We start from the raw sequence: 20,293 nt of genomic DNA on the forward strand, positions 1-20,293 counted from the left end.
GTGGAGTTAGGACCAAATGCACCGCATAGTTCACTACAGACTTCTTCATAGTGTAAGCTCTATAGAGATGATCTGAAAATCCAGATCGATGCAGTAATGAATAACAGGATATATCTTATTATGATATCATTAATATATCGTATTCTTATATATAAAAACTCATTTTTCTTTGGATATACTATGTTATTTCACAAAGCTTTCTCAATTTCTGATCGGTTCTAATAATTTATTATCTCTGAAGTAACTGTGGAGGCTTCACATATGCAGATTAAAAAACGTTTTATTGTTGATTATGATGCTGTTTTTTTGTGGGCGGAGTCTCAGTGACCTTGCTTCATGTCAAGCTGTTTCACCCCACCCTTAAAAAAAAAGGTGCCACCAAGAACCCAAAAAACCCCCAAAAAACCCCCAACAACAATAACAACAACAACAACAACTAATTGATGCCATAAAACAACCCAAAGAACATTTCATCAAGTTTTTTTCATTTTTTCTTTTTTCCAATTTAAATTTTTTCACATGGATCTTCTTTCCAAGGTTCTTCATAGAAACTTCATATTTTTGAGAATGTATCATTGATTATTTTCCTATAACAACATACCATGTTGTTGTGTTTGTGTTGTGCAGATTTCTGAAAGTTAAAAGAGCTTTGTTTCCCAATTTAACAACTATATATTGAATTTATTAATATCCAGAGAGCAGAATTTTTTATTGCTCATAAACATGATTTGCCAGGCATGTTAATTAATTAATTTAATTATTATTATTATTATTTTTTTTTTGTAAATCCAAGCCATAACGTTAACTGCATCTTTTTTATCTAAACAAAAATAGCTCCAAGCTATTTTTCTTAACCGGTACCTTTGAGACCTTCCAGTTACCAGTTTACCTTTAAAAAAATCATCAAAAGTCAAAAGTTCAAACAAAACAACATTTCCTAAGGGCTACATTTGATACCTGACATTTTCTAGCCAGGTAAGAGTGTATGAAAGAGTAAGTTTGTGTGTAGGGGAGGAAGAGAGAGAGAGAAAGAGAGAAAGAGAGAGAGAGAGAGAGAGAGAGAGAGAGAGAGAGAGAGAGAGAGAGAGAGAGAAGTGCTTTGTTTCATTTGCCTGTTGTGGTGTCTCTAGTCAATAGGACTTCCTGCCCCTGGGGTTCTTGGTAAATGAACTGGTCACAGGGAGTCATTTAAATTCTCCACAGGGTTCTTTAGAGTTTCCATTTTTTTTAACATGAGTTTGTTTATTGCACACTGCTTCTTAAATTTCATAACCTTGTGGCTCTCGAATATTTTTCTTTCCAAGTTACACAGAACAGCAAATTTCTACAAGACATACAGACTACAGACCATCCTGAGTGCAATTATCAGAAATTCCAAACCCAAACATTTCTCACTAATTACCGTTGTCTATAAATCTGTCTGTAATTGTCAATACAAAGGAACAGGGTTTCATATTAATGAGCTCTGTGCAACTATGTTCACTCACCCAATCTGGGTTAAGTGTTTCACTTGAGGCCAAAATAGCTGCCGTCACTTTTCATTTCCCTTCAAACACTGGATGACCTCAGTTTTCCCAAGCTGCCATTCACCATTTCCGCTAACAGCATGGTTTAATTCATTTACGCCAGACAAACGTTGTCTAACAGACAATGCTAACGTGGAATTTCAGGTTTGATGTTGTCAAATGCCCCAATTCAAGATTACAAATGAAGAAGTTTCCAGTTGACTAGGCTGAGACAGAAGAGTGTAAACTCTCAGACGCTCCTTCTACTCATTGTCCCACACGGCGCATGAACACACACAGACCAGACTGCCTTTTTGGCAGGAGCTTCTCAAGGGGCCTCTGTGCATCTCTTATTTGGACCCTGTAATGTAGTAGCACATGTGCCCCCTCCACACACACACACACACACACACACACACACACACACACACATACACACACACACTTTCTGCCAAAGGTAGTTACCCTGTGCATCAGCCCCATCCTGCTGGCTTTGTTCTCCCTCAGCTGTTCCGGCCTGGTGCCCATATTGTGCTGCTGTGCTCATTACTAGCAAAGCAATGGCCCACACCACCTTGCTAATAGGACAGAAGAACTAGAGAGAGGGAGGGGGAACAGCAGGAACAAGGAGAGATGCTGTTAGAGATAGAGCTGCACAATATATTGTTTGTTAATCTGCTGTGTGATTTCAGCTGTATTTTAAAATTAGTTCTCGTCACACTGGATGAGATGACTCCAATAAATTCTTGGTTGAATTCTCTAACACACTACGTGATAACATTCATTGTGAAGGTCTGGGATCACGGGGCGATGGCGTCACATAAGCAATGACATTCAATGTAAGTTCGAAGTAGTAAAGATATTCTTTTCTTCCCATTTGTCCATTCTGTCCATCTGTATCTACAATATTTATACCTGCTCCTTAATCTTCCACTGATAAGCATGTCACATTATGGGTTTTAAAACTTAACCTAAAGTTTTCTCAGAGAGCAAAACTGAAGATGGATTTAGATGCTGTAGTATTTAAAAGCCTGTGCTTTAGAAATCATAGAATTGGCCTTTTTGTTTCTTTTATGCCTTCTCAGCTTTTTAGACTTACTAATGAACCGCTTTTAGACTTACTAATGAACTTTTGCAAAGTTAAAAACTATTTATTTTGATCATAGACTCATCATAGAGTATATTACACACTACAGCTGCTGTATATTGTACTAAAGCATAATATTGCACAATATTGTTATTTGCACGCCCACACTTTAGGTACATAACTGATCAGTCATATTCTATATTCATATTTTATATATTTTATTCATTCTACACTCATATTTTATACTCATTCTGTCTATATTGTATCCCAACGTCTGCATTGTCTGTGTAGTTTGTACAGTATTGTGTATGTCTGTACTTTTGAGAGTCACAAACTGCTAGAACCAAATTATTTGTGTGTGTCAACACACTTAGCCAATAAATCTGATTCTGATTCTGATCTATTTGTTTTATCACAATATACAGTATAAACACAATATATTGCAAAATTATCACAGTATACTATTTGTGACAGGATCTTAGTCAGATAGGCGGTAATGATGGACAAATTCCACCCTTGAAATAAACCTTTCCAAGCTTCGGGGTTTCTCTCTCATTGAGAGCTCTTGTTGATTTAAATCATCAGTGTAGCCTTTTGCACTACTTTGCCACCATGTCTACAGACCTAGCCACCCCACTTAATACCATGCAGCCCTAGAAGTCAGATATCTAGAGTTTTAAAACCAAAAAACAAGCATTATACACATTACATAAATGAAAAAAATGAAAAAAAAAATGAAAAAAATGTGACTCTTACATTAAAAGTATTTTTTGTTGCTTTCACACTGAAAGCATTGTTTTGTTTATGCACTAACGGTGTCAGAGCTCAAGAGTGGCTTCAGAAAAGTGAGCGTGAACAAAGAGCGGCTGGAATAAAAAGCCAGTGCTGGGTTTTAACGAGTGACTCAAGCTTAAGAGGATATCATGCAGCAATTAAACACGGTGTCAATTAAACAGTGCTCCATTTAGCAGATGGAACAATTTAACTCAAAGCCAGGATCAAAACCCAGTGGCGGTGGTAAAAACAAGACAAAAATAAGCTGCCTGCTTTACCTAGTGCGTGGTACACTGTCTAGTGCACTTATTTATACATAACACACTCCTGATAAAGCTTGTCAGAACTAAATAAAATGATGAGTTAAATATCTCAGAACTAAAAGCCAGTGCACAATAAATATACTCTTTATTAATGCTAATTCATTTCCTGTGTGAAGCTGTGATTTACTACAAGGTTAGCCATTTAGCTTATACTGCTTATGTAATCCAAATACAGCCAAAATAACAGTTTCAAAATATTATAACTCTTCATAAAATCACAGAATTGTCAGATATAATGTACACACCTACATAAATGTCTACATGAGTATAAACATGTGTAACGGGTTAAAACCTCCATGTTTCTTCCAGTTATCCACAATAGCTAGCTTACTATCTGTGAGAAAACTAGCACTCGTTTTTTCTGTTTGTCTCTCCGTATCGCTTCAGCGACATTTGTGTCTCGATGTACATCATTTTTTAAAGTTTTTTTTAGAAGAAACCTAGCTTTTAAAATATTTCACAACAATCACAACTGTTTAGTTTGTTTCTAAGTTAAGAAACTAGCTTAGCTAGCTTGGCATATAGGTTCTGTGCTGAAAAGTTACCGCTTCCCTCATTGCTGTTCTCTGATTGGTCAAAAGGTGTTTACTTGGAAGATTATAAAAATTTTGTTTTTTTCAGGAGGTTTGTTTAGCATTATCTATCTATCTATCTATCTATCTATCTATCTATCTATCTATCTATCTATCTATCTATCTATCTATCTGTCTGTCTGTCTGTCTGTCTGTCTGTCTGTCTGTCTGTCTATCTATCTATCTATCTATCTATCTATCTATCTATCTATCTATCTATCGAAATCTCCAGTGTCAGTTAATTCTGCCTGTATTTCCAAAGCCACCCTTAATCAATATACTATGTTTATAATCATAGTTCTGGTTGTTTGTATCACATATTGGTAATTTAGTAACTTCTCTGGAGTACGATGTCATAGAGAACATATGACCAGGGCTTTTCCCAGTCTGACTTTGAGTTACTATAATCTTCCTGGCTCAAACCAGTCTGGTTATTGATGATGTCTCAGAAGAAAAGCATAAAACATAATGTCTGTGATATTATGATGTTTTTGCTTTTCCCACAAGTGTGTGGAAACTCTAAAGACTGCTAAGTGAGATCAGCAATTAAAAAAAAACAACAACAGCCCAACTGATACCAAGAATAAGCCATCTTTCCACACTTTTTCCTCATTCTAGTGTAACATTAGTGAAACATCAAAAATTAGTCAAACTTCGGCTCTTGACCTGTACATGGCCTGGTGTTATGCATTGTGCTGCTGTACAAATCAGCAGATGTACACGCATTCCTATTAATGTGGACAGTGAATGTCAATGTGTACCCTGTAAGAAATCCCCTAGTTTTAACAAACATATTTTTATTTGGAAAATGTTTCAGGCTCGATCCTAAACTTGTATAGAGTTTCATATATGTCTTTGTGGGTTTTCTCTGGATTCTGGAGCAGGCAAATTGCCTATGCTAAAATGGCATTAGGTGTGAATACGTTGTGAATGTGTGTGTGGATGATGAACCATCCAGGGTGTATTTCTAGCTGTTGTCTGCACTTTTAATTTTCTAAACAAATTCCAAGATTCTATAGCTTCAGGTTATGATAGATCAAATGAAATGGGCCTAATGAAAATTTGGTCATCTCAACATGATGATATTCAGCACATCAGCATTCCTGTATGGTTTAATTACAAACATCTCATCAACACAGTACGGTAAATTGAAGGAAACTGAATAAGTGAGTAAGAGCTACTAACCAATTGTAGTGCAAAAGATGAGATTTCTCATAAAAACTGTTGGGCCGCTACTGCTGCCGTGTGCAGGTGGGACACTCGCATCGCCGAACCGTAGCCTACCTACAGTCGCATGCATTGTAATGAGGCAGCAAAAGAGGAATAATTGCAAATAAAAGTAGGCCATGCAGAAACTAATTAAACAGATGTGTGGGTTTTTTCAGGATCGTTGATTTGATTCCTTTGTATGTGTTAAGTTGCTGACTTGCAAAAAATAATGAAAACCCGTATATGCTTTTTTAAGGATAATAATTCTTCATCATCATCATCATCATCATCATCATCATCATCATCATCATCATCATCATATTCATTAAATATTAGAAAATATTCTGAAACATCAGAATTATCCAGACTTCAGTACTCCTAAAATGTTGTGAATTTGTATCCTGAAATTTCAGGATACAAATTCACAACATTTTATTAATTTTATAACTTAATAACTAATTATTTGTTATAAAATTAATAAAAGAAGACTAATAACAGGTTATTGACAGAGGTATTGGGTATGATTACACGAGTAAAGGCTATAAAACAAAGTTTTTGCCATCCATTAAAAAGCTCCACAAAGGTCAGTTTTTTTTTTTTTTTTTTTTTTTGTCATGCTTTATTTCATTAAAAATAATTCTGTAGAAATTGATTAATCATATCTTTCACAGTACAATAAAAAGGAATCGTTTAATCACGGATCTTAGCAAAACCATTTGACAACAAATGTAGTACATATGGGAGGGAGAAAATAAAAGGTTTTCTTACAACTTCTCTTACAATGTACTAATTTATCCCCATAAATTTCACTCCTAATTATTTGTAGCATAAAAGGGATTTCTTTTTTAATAAGGGATTTTACTTTTCTACATTATTTACACATTATCCCATCGACATAACCAGCAGGCGTTTTGTAATGGTCTTTAAATTGACAGCTGATTTTCTTGCTGTAGTTGAAAATGGTGATCACGTTGTTTTTGTTGGGAAAGTAAATATATGGAACTTGAAACAGCTAAAATTGCTGCAATCCTACAAGGTTTATAAGCCCAGGGAAATGGAGAGAAAGAGGAACAAATAGAAGAATAGAGCCTGAAGACAAAAAAAAAAAAAAAAGCTGGCTCTCTGGGTTTGTTCTTCATGCACCACAGGTCATGAACGCAGTTAAGGTCTGAAAGCAAACCTGCAGTAAGCTCTTTGGCTGTTGCGCCATGCATTTTGGTACAAAAACCTGGGGCAAGACATGATGGCTGTTTAAACAGACGGATAGACTTGTGCGTTTGGTTGAAGGCGGTCAATGAAGTGAATAAATAATCAACCAAAATCTCAGGCAACAAAAAAGTTGTCCATGCTGGCCTGTTTTTCGTGCCTTTCACATCCGTCGCTGAATATGAAATTTCCCCCCTCTCTCTCTCTCTCTCTCTCTCTCTCTCTCTCTCTCTCTCTCTCTCTCTCTCTCTCTCTCTCTCTCTCTCTCTCCTTCTTAGGTTACTCAAGAGTGTCCCAGCATGAGGGCCCTTTGTAGAATACACCATCACAAAACCATGTGCACTAGGATGAATATTGCTCCTTATTCAGTAATCGAACGTCTGCTGCTAAAGGTGATCGTACGCAGTGGTGGTGGGTGGAGCCGTGCGGGAGGCGGAGCTGTAGTAGTATGGAGAGCCTGCAGGGGAGAAGAGAGATTTTAGGGGTGAAGAATTTCACAGACTAGTAACACTCATGACCGATCCCTATTATTATTTAATATATATGTGTATGTATTTACAGCATTTAGCTGACGCACTCATCCAGAGTGACTTACATCTTTTTTCAATTTATACAACTGAGCAATTGAGAGTTAAGGGCCTTGCTCAGGGGCCCAGCAGTGGCAGCTTGGGATCTTAACCATTAGGCTACCACATCCCGTATGTGTGTGTGCGTGTATATATATATATATGTATTAATATCTAATTATATATTCATATTATATTATATGATTAAGAATAATCACAGGTAGAAAACAATAACACATCAACCATGAGTAAAAGACAAGTAACAGGTAACTTATAATTCTTAAACCTGTCTTAAAATTTATTTAGTATTTTTTATTTCTATTTAGTCTCATCTTCCTGGAGGAACGTCGTCTCAGATTTATATGTTTCAAAATGATAATAAAGCCACCTTGACTGAAGAAAAAGATTGTACAAAAATTACAAACGCTTTGGATTCTTTTTATTTAGTGTTTTCAATTTTTATATAAGACGTAATAAGAAGTGAATTAATGATATTGTTTACCAAACCGACGTCTCTACAGCCCTCTTCATTAATACATTAATATATTATACATTCAGCCAATGTCAAAATTGTAATTAAAATACTCGAGTCATGGAAAGCACAAGATCGATGTTGTACCAATATCAAAATGCATAATTATTCTGATATCTTTAATCTTGATGGAATAGAAAAGGAAATATATTTGGATCTGATCAATAATAACTCTCATTAAATATTCATTCAGTAAATTCAGCAAGCCAGAGTTGAGACTGTCCAGAAGACAAGATGAGACAAGAAACCTTAGAGAGAGAGAGAGAGAGAGAGAGAGAGAGAGAGAGAGAGAGAGAGAGAGAGAGACTCAAAAGGGACGATTAAAAATCATGACTCTTAAATCATTACAAATGACTACTAGCAAATTAAAAGGTCAAACAGTACTAAAGGATGTTAGGATTGAGCGGTGATTTAGACGCTTTACCATACTAGCAGAAGCAGAAGTTTTTATAGCAAAGTGAACGGATTCTTCAGCAACGGCCTGCTATGACGTCAATCATCTTGAATAAGGAAGACTTTTAATTCATCATTTTCAAATCAACGATACGGAATTCTGAATTTTTAGCATTTGATAATTTGATGTAAGTTATTGATAGTCTTATGACTGTCCTGTCAATGTCCTCTAAAACGACTGGAGCCATATCTTAATTTGTGCCAGTTTGTCACAGATTAAGATAAGTGTGTGTGTGTGTGTGTGTGTGTGTGTGTGTGTGTGTGTGTGTGTGTGTGTGTGTGTGTGTGTGTGTGTGTGTGTGTGTGTGTGTGTTGATAGGTACATCTCACGCTTTTGACCTTATGAGGACATTAGGCTGATCCCAAAGGAAGCTTTTTCTTTTTTTCCGGCAGTCTTTAATTAAAAACAACATAATTCCCCTCTTTTTTATTCATGTTTTGGTTAGAGTTAAGGTTTGGTATAGAATTAGTTAACTGCATTAATTATTAAGTCACTGGAAAGTCTACACAAGGGTAGAGAGACAAACATGTGTGTGTGTGTGTGTGTGTGTGTGTGTGTGTGTGTGTGTGTGTGTGTGTGTGTGTGTGTGTGTGTGGTCCATGGGATGGCATGTGACTGAAACTGTGTGAGAGCTGCATGACACAGAGGTCTCCTTTACTTTGTGTACAGGTCATCAGTAATTTTCCAAACGTCCTTAGAGAAAAAATATGGCTTAAGGGCGCTGCACATGCAGGTGTATAGTAATCCGTCTGCATAAATAACTAATGAAGGTTTATTGAAAATTGCGTAGAAAAAGAAAAGTACAGGGGTCATTCTTTTACATTTGCTCTTTGGTTTTTGAATGGCTTACCTAGTATGCTGGAGTTGGTGAATCTCCATGCGTCGCTGTAAGATGTGTATGGTGAGTGTGTGTAAGTCTGGCCTGAGTACTCAGCACCTGCAAGTGACACACACTTTATTAGCACTCTTACTGTACAAGCCAGGGTACAAGTACAAGCACTGTTACAGATTAAATAACACAGATATAATACAAGTTTTATATGCATTCTTATGAACTTAAGAGTAATATCTGGTCGATTAGATAATATAATTTTTCCAGATAGGCATTAATCTTTAAATACTATTGCAGTGCTGTTCATTTTAATTTAGCGAACTCTTTCATGTTTATAAACGTATGCTAACATTTCTACAACTTCTGTATTTTTAATTAACGTTCCCGTAATGTTTGTCTAACTGGGAATATTTGGTGTGTAACATGTCCGTAAGAAAAAACAGACCACAAATAAGCCGTTAGCTTTCAGGAATAGTATTTTAAGAACTTTCATAGAACGTTTTAATAACATTCGTAGTATTATGTGTGAAATGGCTAAATAAGTCGAAATTTGTTATTTTGAAAATTGAATTTGTACATTTGTAACGTACAGCATGTAAACATTGCACACGTTTCTAAACATGTCCACAATGTTGCTGCAACATCAATGCTGACGTTCCCATAATGGGGGCAGTGGTGGCTCAACTGGTTAAGGCTCTGGGTTGTTGATTGAAGGATTGGGGTTCAAGGCCCAGCACAGCCAAGCTGCCACTGCTGGGCCCTTGAGCAAGGCCCTCAAACCTCCTTGCTCCAGGGGCGCTGCATCATAGCTGCACCTGCACACTGACCCCAATCTCCTCAGTTGGGGTATGTGAAGAAAAAAGAATTCCACTGTGCTGTAATGTATATGTGGCAATAATAAAGGCTTCTATGCCCTGTTCTATAAAATGCTCCCCCCCCCCCCCCCCTAAAAATTGGAATATTGTGTAAGTAACATAACGGCAGTAATTACTGTAAAACAAACCATGTTTTACACCAGAACCTTGCTGTACCATTAGATTTCAAAATGTAAGCAAATTGATAGAAAATTCTTGGAAAGAAATGTCTAGTATTTGTAGTGCATTGATGTTACATACACTTAGATTTTACAACCTTTCGTAATCTGGTGTCTACTTTTTTCTTTTATAAAATTTGAAGTATATTTGAGATCAATTACGTTACACACCCTGGATCGTACAGCGGCTAAGAAACAAGCATTTATGCTGATTAGGGAAATGTACATTTTTAAAATAGTAGCTAAACAACAGCAGACACTCTTGTCAAATCCACTCTGAAGCTAAGCTAAGCTAAGGCTTTGTGAATTATTCTGATAAATCTTACTATATGTAGTATATCATGAGTAGAAAATTGAAGAATATAGTATAAAGTTATAAAAGCAACGCAGACTCTGGTGTAAATTCCCAGCTGGGCCAAGCGGCACTTTACGGAACGACAACACTTTAGGTGAGAAAGACACTTCAGATTTATTTGTGCTTGTCAACCAACTTGCCTCATTTATTCAATATTGCCGTTTAATTTGAAATGATTGTCTACTACATAGCTGCTCTTAGCAGCACTCTCTCAGCTGTGAGGTTTCCCTGGCACTTATGGATGCCTGTTTGTCCTTCTTCCGTATTAGCACATCATTCACTCGGCGGTTAAGAGCACAGTGTAAACCATTAATCCCGTGACCAGGTGGAGGGCTGGGAGGGTAAAAATCACTGGTGCGTACACCTAGCCACCTCCGGCGTCCTTTCTCAAGTGTCACCAACCAACCCCTCCCCTCCCTCCCTCCCTCCACGCTGCTGCACCACCAGCACCATCACGACCACCACGACCACCACCACTTTGCTCTTCTGGCTTCCCTTCTTTCCCCCTCCTCTTCCTTCTTTAACCCTTCATGCTCTTGCTGTTGCTTTTTCCCCCCTTTTTTTCGTTTCTTTAAACATTCCAATATCTAATTGGTAATTATGTCAGCTGGATTGATTCCCCTCGTGCTTAGTCTCCCTAACACCCCCCCAACACACACACACACACACACACACACACACACCACAGAGGCTTGGGGAGTAATTGTGTATGAACGTTCCTCTCAGCAAGCCCACCAGAAAAAATAATAAATCAGACCCTCTCATTTCGCGCTTCGGAGAACAGACTTCAAAAAAAAAAAAAACAGAGTGGCTCGCTGAACCGCACCACATCACGCCACACTACACCACACTGTGTCGTACCACACCACACCACACATTCCTAACAGACCAGAGTTGTCCTTTGTTTAGCTTCCATAGACAGTATATGTACATGTTCATGTGCACACACTGAATATTCTTTAGCCCTTTTCCTAAGAATAAGACCTTCATACAGTAGATGCTACCATCACTATTCCCTTTGTGTGGCCTCATAGTTCCCATGGCAATATGTGGGCTGGGTGGTGTTGGGGTGGGGGGTTGGTTAGGGGCTTCTGACGGGGCAGATTACGGGCATCAGGGTCCGCCCTCTGGCACGATGCAGTTTACCAAAGCTAGCAGGTTACTCATTAACCCACCTCTCTTTCCTGTTAAGCATTCTCTTTCTCACTCTAGATTGTCTTTTTTTTCTTCATCTTTTCTCTCCTTCCCCAGACCGTTGTTCATCTCATCACTCTAATTGTATTCTATTTTTAGATGTTAAACAGATGACAATGAATATTAAGATTAAAGTTTAATATCCACCTCACAATCTGCATCCAGGACAGTTATTCATTTGAATATAAAGTGTGTGCTACTGTATAAGACATCATCAGTACCTGCTACCATTCCTGTGATGGCCGAGGACGAGTAACTCGTCTGTCCGGCTGATGGAATGTGTGGAGGATATCCAGGAAGTGTGGAGCTCACCATGTCTCGGCCTGTGTGGAAAAATATAAATGTGTATGTTTTATGTTGTCTGAGGTTGTTTTAGTATTCTAAAGACGGATTATGTTCAAATAATCTTGCTGATATTATTACAATATTGGACCAACACATAAATTACTGAGAAGCAGAAAAATAAAGTTGTTAGAATCGATGCGAATAGACAAAAAGACATCAATATACGTACAGTTAGATTTTTGGCAACACTGGTATATTTGTGTTGCAAACAAATGTTTTACTTTTGGATTTTTTTATATGAGCACAATAGCAAGGTGATAAAATGGACAGAATGGTATGAAGATGCAAAGCTGGGGATGATTTTGTTTTAGCCCAGCTTGGAAAAACTCCATAGATCTGTTCTCCATTTCAGCTGATATTTTTCTGACACATCCGTAACATGTCATGAACAAAGAGATTGATGTAATGAACATGATTATTTACTTTATTGTCCCTTTTTTTCAAATATAATTCATTGAGATTTCATAGTTCTCAAGTTAGTGCCAACTAGCTAGCTACGATGAAAAATAGCATGTAAATATCGTTTAAAAAGGAATTAGACATTTTTTTTTACCTGTGATGAGAGACTGGCTGCTGAACTGGCTGTACATTGGTGCATGATGAGGAAATGTGTTGAAGGAATGAGAGAAATGCATGGAGCTGCTGCCACCGTTACCCACGGACGCTGGCGACGGGGCTGAAATGGCGCCCATTTCCAAGAAGGCAGAGTTGGCTATAATGTTGGGCGAAGGACTTGAGCTGGCCCCGTCTGGTGACATTTCCTGTTTCAGGCAGATGGGTAGGGGCTGTAGGGCATCTGAGGTGGAGGCATGCGTGTGATGGAGAGGTGGGAGAATGAAATAATGGTGTTAACTTAAAATGAAAGTGAAGTGGACAATGGGATTTGGAAGCAGCAAACAAAATTGTGATTTAAGCAGATGAAATAATGGAGAGGATTTGACTGACGCAAGATGTGATATGCAAACCTCTGCACCTGCTTTTATAGGTCAACGTAATTAGCTAATTTTATTTCATAATGCATGAATGAGCAAGAGAGAGTAAAGCCACCCACTTAGCACAGTGACCGGCTTATTCATGCATAAGATTATTATGACAGGTATTGTGTTGAGAAATAATTGGTTTGGTTTTAGAGTAGGTTTTTTTTTTATCTGGCCAATCATCACCTGTCACGACTGCGTAGCCCTGGTGCGCTGCTAGGTTTCGGCCAATGGCGGTGCTGGATGTTGCGAGGCTGCTCTTGCCTTCCTCTAGACTTCCGTTGAGGAGAGAGAGGGGATAGAGTGGCTGGTAGTAAAAAAAAATGACATAAAATTTAATAAAAAAAAGACCATCAAGAAATCACTGTAACCGTAAGAAACGACAGATTCTTTTTAATATACAGTAGAAATTATTATTATAGATTCTGGGTTATTTTACTTATGCCACATCTTTTTCTTATGCCACAGTCATAATGGTAAATGTTGAAAATGTAATCACGTATTTATATGAATAGATTTCATATTTCATGTCACGCTATATAGTGAAAGTCCTCTTCTTGGCCATATGTACCTGCTCAGTCTTGCCAGCGTTGGTGGAACCGAACGTGTCGGAGGCGTAGTGGTGCCGCTCGAAGCCGCAGTCCAGGTGTTGTGATGAGAAATGTTCAGGCCTCAGCTGTTTCCTTGGTCCACCTCCACTTCCCTGAGAGTCTACGCTGTGTCGACAGCTCTCCTGGTCACCTGGGAGAAGTTAAACACCATCATAGAGCTGAATAATTCAATAAGTAACTGTTTGTTGTCAGTGGATGTGGTTGATAAGGGTTACAGTGTGTTATGTTGACATACTGAACAAAAAATGTTGGTGGGGTATCTGAATAAAAATGTCATTAAAAATGGAGGATTTTCTTCATACACAACCAGAACACACTCACATACTGTAGACTGACCAAATATGAGACTGGGGTGGTTCTATTAAGGGTAGATCTTTTTTACTTTTATATATTACAGTTAGAGCTTATTTTAAAGAATTTAATTAGACGTTAGGGTTTACTGTTGGATGCTAGAGAGCATGTCTCTCTCCCAGACAATGACATATTTGCAAGTGGAAAAACCTTGTGTGTAGTCAAAATATCGAGTATTTCCCGTTATAAAATGATAATAAAGTAAATCTCATTATCCAAAGATTTTAAAACATATCTCTAGGAATAGATTCAATAATCTTATTGATGGTTTACTCTGAACTGATAGATGTGGAAGAGGGTGGGTAGCGCTTTCTTATGACTGTGTTACGCTGGACTGTGTATGAGCGAAAAAGCATGTGGGTTCACGTATCTCAGAGAAAGCACGTTTAAGCCTGGTGATGTTGGGAGCTTGATGTGTGATAAGAAAGGCTGGGAACTGGAGAAAAATTACAGGAAAGCCAATATTCCTTAACATTTTGGAATTTGAATATATATATATATATATATATATATATATATATATATATATATATATATACACATGTATACACGTATATATATATTTTTATGATGTCTTAATTCTTTTTGACAACTCAGTTTTTCCCCCTTTTTGCTTTTAATCCTGAGAAGCAGCAGTTAACTATTATCCAAAGTGGACTGTGTTAAAGTGTAGCGTGTGCTTACTGTCGTCATGACTCCTCTTGCCGTCTGAACTTGCCTGTGGAATACCCAGCAGGCCACTAATGGAGTAGGTGGAACCCAGAGAGTCAGACTGAGGTGACTCGGGAGGGGTGACGGCTGAACTTGGAACTGTGAAGATATAAAACAAGCATGAATAAATATGAAAGGCTGGAAATAATTAACAACATGTTAAAGGCTGGGAGGATTTTAGTTGAGTGCATGACTGTGGAATTAATGGCACCTACTTAATGTATGACCTGGACTGAGGCTTTTGCTTTCCAAGGGCACGTTAAATGGCTGTTGCACCTTCGTCCGGATGATCCTGAAATACATTGGAACCAATCGTGTTAAATATGTTTATGTTAGAACGAATCATAACTGAATTTGGGTTCTGCTCATTTTACTGTGCATTTGTTTGTCGTGTGTTACCTGTTTATGGAACTGACGCTGGGAACCGTGTCGCTGTCACAAACTCCCTCGGCCAGGAGCCTGTCTCTGATCTCCCAGGCGAACATGGTGGGATTTTGCCGCTTGTACTCTGCTATCTTGTCCACCACTTTTGGCGTAGCCACCTTTGGCTTCGAGCCACCGATCACTCCAGGTTTTATGCTTCCTGTCTCATAGTATCTGAGATGGGCATAGTTGGGCAAATAAATATTTAGTAATAAGCCTATTGTGTTGAAAGGAATGCAAGTTCACAAAGTTATTTCAAATTATTAACTGAGTATGAGTATGCTGTCATGCAGTAGCCTACTGTCAACACCTTCAACAAACGTATTAATTTCCTGCCCATAGATACAGTCCTGATTTGATTATTAATGTCCTGACTTGTTTTGTATACTCCATGCCTCGACTTGCCCTTCAGACTGTCTCAAAGACTAAACTCAATTTCTGGCCTCTTACCTGCCCAGGATCTTGCTGACGCAGCCATGGCTGACCCGCAGCTGACGGGAGATGTCGCAGGGCCGAACACCCTGGTGAGCCATGTCCACAATGCGCTGCCGGATGACCTCCGGGAGCGGGCGTCCATTTACAAACATGCCGCCTAGTTGATTAAGACCCCCATGACCTGGGGGAGAGAGGGGGATGAATAAACATAAATGTCATGGTACCTGTATTGGACCGGATTGCATTCTGCAATGAAACAGTCACCAGATCACTCGGGCTGAAAATACACCTGGCATGTGACATAAATACAGAATTAAGAGTTTTATCAAGCCAACAATGACATATAAATCAGTCAATGGTCTGGAGAGTCATTTTTGCAAAAAAAAAAAAAAAAAATGTTAACTCATTTCTATTCTCTAAAAGGACACTCAAATATGATTTCTGTTTTATGAACAGAAATAAAGTCTGTAACTGAAAATTACTTCATTGTTTACTTCTGACTCACAAAAGCTTCTGTACACTCTAGGTTGTGTGAATAAAATTTGTTCCCCATTAATCTGCCAAACAAACAAACAACACATTATTATCTAAAAGTGTTAGCATCTTTATAAATAAGTCTCTATGTTACATGGAAAAAACATTTATTCATTAACTCAGGCACAAGTAACACATCTTTTCCAAGCAGTATTTAAAAAGCCAAAAGCAGACATCACTTTTGTCAATGAATTAAGTCTTTTTATACAGTGTGAATTCTGGGCTGTTGAAATTCATTCTTTAAATGAGTTAGTGGTTGGGGCTTTTCTTCCTAATTAATTTGTGTTAAATTTACGAATTGGCTCTTATTATTCATGCCAGTTTAGTGTTACAGAAAATATGCGTAATTGTAAATCCACTGGGGAAAAGGAAAAAATTCTTTCAGTTTTTTTCAAGTTAACGACCCATTTGTTTTGCAATTATTTTATTTTATTTTATTTAAGTACTAATTACCTAATAGTCGTTTAGTAATAATAATAATAATCATCATCATAATCATAATCATAATCATAATCATAATAAATAATTTTCATTCAACTATAAAGGTCTCAGAAATGTATTCCCTTGCTATAGACTTTTTTAACATTATTATTATTATTATTATTATTATTATTATTATTATTATAAAATAATCTAATACATATACCATTAATTTAATATAATATCTTGTGTGAAATTAATAAATGAAGCTCAGTTAAAAATAATAATAGTTTAATTCTAGGCCTGTTCCGGACAACAAGGAATTTTAAAACAATATTTAGCCTAATACATATAAATAAAACCACCAGTGTCTATAATGAGACTAAAGTTATATTTAAAGCGAGAATAATAAGAGAATAAAATGGTCCTACTGTGGTAACATCAGTAACTCGCTTAGAATTTCTTTGCTTTTAATTTCGCCTATTCAGTACCTTGTGTCTCCTTTTAGCTCTGCCCCCCCCCCCCCACCCCAGCTTTCATTTCCACATCAAACGGCACCATTAACGCTGCTAGCCGAGTGTGTAAAACTCCTCGCCAAGCTTCAGCAAGCGGCAGGATATTAAAGCGGTGCCACCCCAAGGGACCACCGCGCGCGCCTTCTCTCTCTCTCTCTCTCTCTCTCTCTCTCTCTCTCTCTCTCTCTCTCTCACACACACACACACACACACACACACACACACACACACACACACACACACACACACACACACACACACACACACACACAAGCATATGGCCTGGAAGCGGACTCATCATTTATTTTAAAAAAAATATATTTTCTTTAGACCCGCCTTATAACTCTTTATGGCGCAAGGATATGAACGGCATTTTGTAAACATAAATTTAAAAAGAAATATTTTCAAATCTATGAATATATCTACGTGAGCCATTATAGCCCTAGTTGTCCAACTAATATCAATAATATCATTATCCATTATTTCTGACTTTATCCCTGCTGCACGTTTGGTGAATTTGATATGCTTGTTAAGGTAATTATGGAAGAATACAAAAAGCTTATTTAAAGTCTCTACACCATCAATTTAGCTAATAAATGATACAGCTAATAGATTACAATCAATGTAATTGCAGTAAATGTTATTACCAGAAGAAGACAGAAGATTTAGAATATATAGAAAATATATGTTTCAAGATAATCTCCCAAAATCTGAAGCAAACCAACGTTATCATTTCCACAAAAATGCCATTTTCATAAGATATTAAATCCTTTCTCACAAAGAGCTGTAAATAAAACCGGGCTATAAATAAAATGTAATCATTTAACTTTTGATTAAAGGACTATTGCAGAAATCCAAAACGGTACATTTCAACCAGAAAGAACTGCCTTTTAAATAATGAAAAAAATAATAAAAGAAAAAACAAACAAACAAACAAACAAATAATAAATAAATGAATAAATAAATAAAAATTGTAAGTGTAATACAGTAAATAATTAATGCAACCGAAATGTACGTGGATTGTCTTAGTATAATGTACTATAATATGTATATTAAATACAACTTAAATTAACTATTGCAGTCTGCCTGTAAGAAAAGTTTAAAGATTTTTGTTTATGACAGTTTACATTGCATTTGACTTTTTTTTTTTTTTTTTTTTTTGCATTTCAATTTTTTTTATTGTTAATGTTAAATATTCCAGGCCTTAAATATAATAAGTCAATCCTAAACCCTTAATTCATGCGCATATAAAATACAAACTAAAACATTCAGGAACACTGTAATGAACACAAAGTCACAAGATCACAAGAAAAACAGCACCTGAGATTTTTTATACAACATTCTTCCTAAATGGATGTTATTTCTGGAGAAAGTGGAGTACTTAAAGCTTTTTCAAGGAGCAGGAGCACCGTTTAAACATGTCTTTAAAGTCTTATAGGGTTATTATTGGAATTAAATCCTCAATGATTATAGAAATGTTTAGGACGCAAAAACAGAGTTCCTCTAGCATTTTTTTAAGAAATTTATTTATGTATAGAAAATGATCTACATTCCAAAAGCTTTTTAGAGGATCGTATATCAGAATATTAGACATATACGTTTAATTTATTCTAATAATTTTAGCTCTTTATGCAGACATGGCTATTAATATTATGCACATTAATAAAAAGACATTGCAGAAAAATACAGTGATTATTTATTATTATTATTATTATTATTATTATTATTATTATTATTATTATTATTATTATTATTATTATTATTACTCCGTACATCTACGTAATTGTAGCCTGTTTTAAAGCTTGTTTAAGACATTTAAAATGATTATATCCATTTGAAACCGCACAGAATAAACATGTAATTCGTATTGTTTACCTCTGCCGGTTGTGTTGGACATTGTGCAGTGCTGTGGGCCGCTTAGTCCTGGGGTAAAAGTCGGAGTGTCACTTTAATTTGGTTGCTTTTAGTCCATATGAGGCTTCGCCTGGAATGGAAACGCTCCTTTAAATGCTCTGCAAAAGGACATAGTGGTAAACATTGATTTTCTAGTTAAAAGATGTCTTATTGTTGGATGTCTTAATCTGTTTTATGCCATGCCGCATTTTAAATTCTGCTTTTTATACTATTTATGAGCCTGTTTTCAGCAGTGTTTAGAGCACAGATTGTGGAGTTTAATTAAAGGCCGTTATTACTCCATGGCACTAGTTTTAACTCGGGTTGTAATGCTAGAAGTTTGCAGTTATTTTTGGATTTCACGTTGGCATATAGGCGACCTCAAATAATCCATTCCATCACTCGTTAACTGAAACGAAAGCCGAAGACGCATAGGCGCAAAAAAAAAGAAAAGAAAAGGAAAGAAAGAAAGAAAGAAAGAAAGAAAGAAAGAAAGAAAGAAAGAAAGAAAGAAATAGAAAGGAAACAAAAACAATTATAATTACCTTCTGCGTCCTGGAGACTTGTGCGTATTGATCCAGGACAGACGACGCGCGTTAAAAACAAATCTCTATATATGTCCTCAAGACAGTTTGAGAAATAGTGTATGAAATATTTGAGCTTCTCGAAACAAGAGCACAGATGTGCAGGAGCAGCTGTCAGCCGTAAGTGTGCGTGTGTGTGCGCGTGGACGTGTGTGTATATGTGTGGTTTTATCCCGCCGCCTCTCACGGCACCGGCCCGCTCAGAAGATCCAGTCAAGCTATTGGACGATGGATGTGGGTGGGCGGTCCGTGAGGCTTGATGTTGTAAGAAAAGAGGCGTGATTTTGACTGGGAATCTGTGGACAGGCGGCTGATTCGGCAACGACAGCTCGCGCAGTGACCGAGCGATACGTCAACGTTTGCGGAAATATTTGTCAGTGATCCGGGCTGTTTGCGTTTAGCCTGCCTTTGATTAGATTTCAGAGAAGATGTGACACGACTCCCGGGGCTGTGTGAACGCCGCCTCATTTAGGCCTACGGCGTGCATTTTTACACACAATTTAGTCCTTGATTTGCAGCGATGTGTCATTACATCAAATAGGCTCCATACCGTAAACCTTCTATTTCTAGCAAACTACCTGCATAATATTGTGCACGATCTTTTTACATTATGCACATGTTGTCGAATCAGAGATTAATATCTTTTAAACCATTTGTTTAGAGAAATATGTAATACCAAATTTTGGTATCTTTCTTTGCCTCATATAATAATCTTTAGAATGTTTTCAGGTATAAAAATAGACAAGAAGAGTAAAAGTTTAAATCTTTAAAAAGTAAATCTACCTAATCTACTCAATCTACCTAACCAGGTAAAAGAAAATATGTACAAAAAGCACTCTTGATCTCTTGATG

The 20,293-nt window shown here is 37.0% G+C and overlaps 1 protein-coding gene across 5 annotated transcripts; it reads right to left on the reverse strand.

The window, feature by feature from the left end:
* Positions 1-6,868: 6,868 nt before the first annotated feature.
* Positions 6,869-19,541, reverse strand: pax8 (paired box 8). 5 transcript variants are annotated; one of them, XM_047809689.1, is made up of 12 exons: positions 19,403-19,541; positions 18,840-18,976; positions 15,511-15,652; positions 15,037-15,234; positions 14,853-14,929; positions 14,611-14,736; positions 13,536-13,705; positions 13,151-13,271; positions 12,541-12,783; positions 11,864-11,965; positions 9,079-9,165; positions 6,869-7,133 (listed from the first exon to the last, which is right to left on the reverse strand). In XM_047809689.1, exons 2-12 carry the CDS (start codon positions 18,859-18,861, stop codon positions 7,063-7,065), a joined length of 1,359 nt encoding a protein of 452 aa, XP_047665645.1. In that variant the 5' UTR covers positions 18,862-18,976; positions 19,403-19,541; the 3' UTR covers positions 6,869-7,062. The 5 variants fall into 5 exon arrangements, with proteins under 5 accessions (XP_047665645.1, XP_026999654.1, XP_047665646.1 ...); XM_027143853.2 differs by having other exon boundaries at positions 15,511-15,676; XM_047809690.1 differs by having other exon boundaries at positions 18,840-18,948; positions 19,403-19,514.
* Positions 19,542-20,293: the final 752 nt, after the last annotated feature.

This window comes from Tachysurus fulvidraco, chromosome 26, assembly GCF_022655615.1.
Source record: "Tachysurus fulvidraco isolate hzauxx_2018 chromosome 26, HZAU_PFXX_2.0, whole genome shotgun sequence".
Classification (NCBI taxonomy): Eukaryota; Metazoa; Chordata; class Actinopteri; order Siluriformes; family Bagridae; genus Tachysurus; species Tachysurus fulvidraco.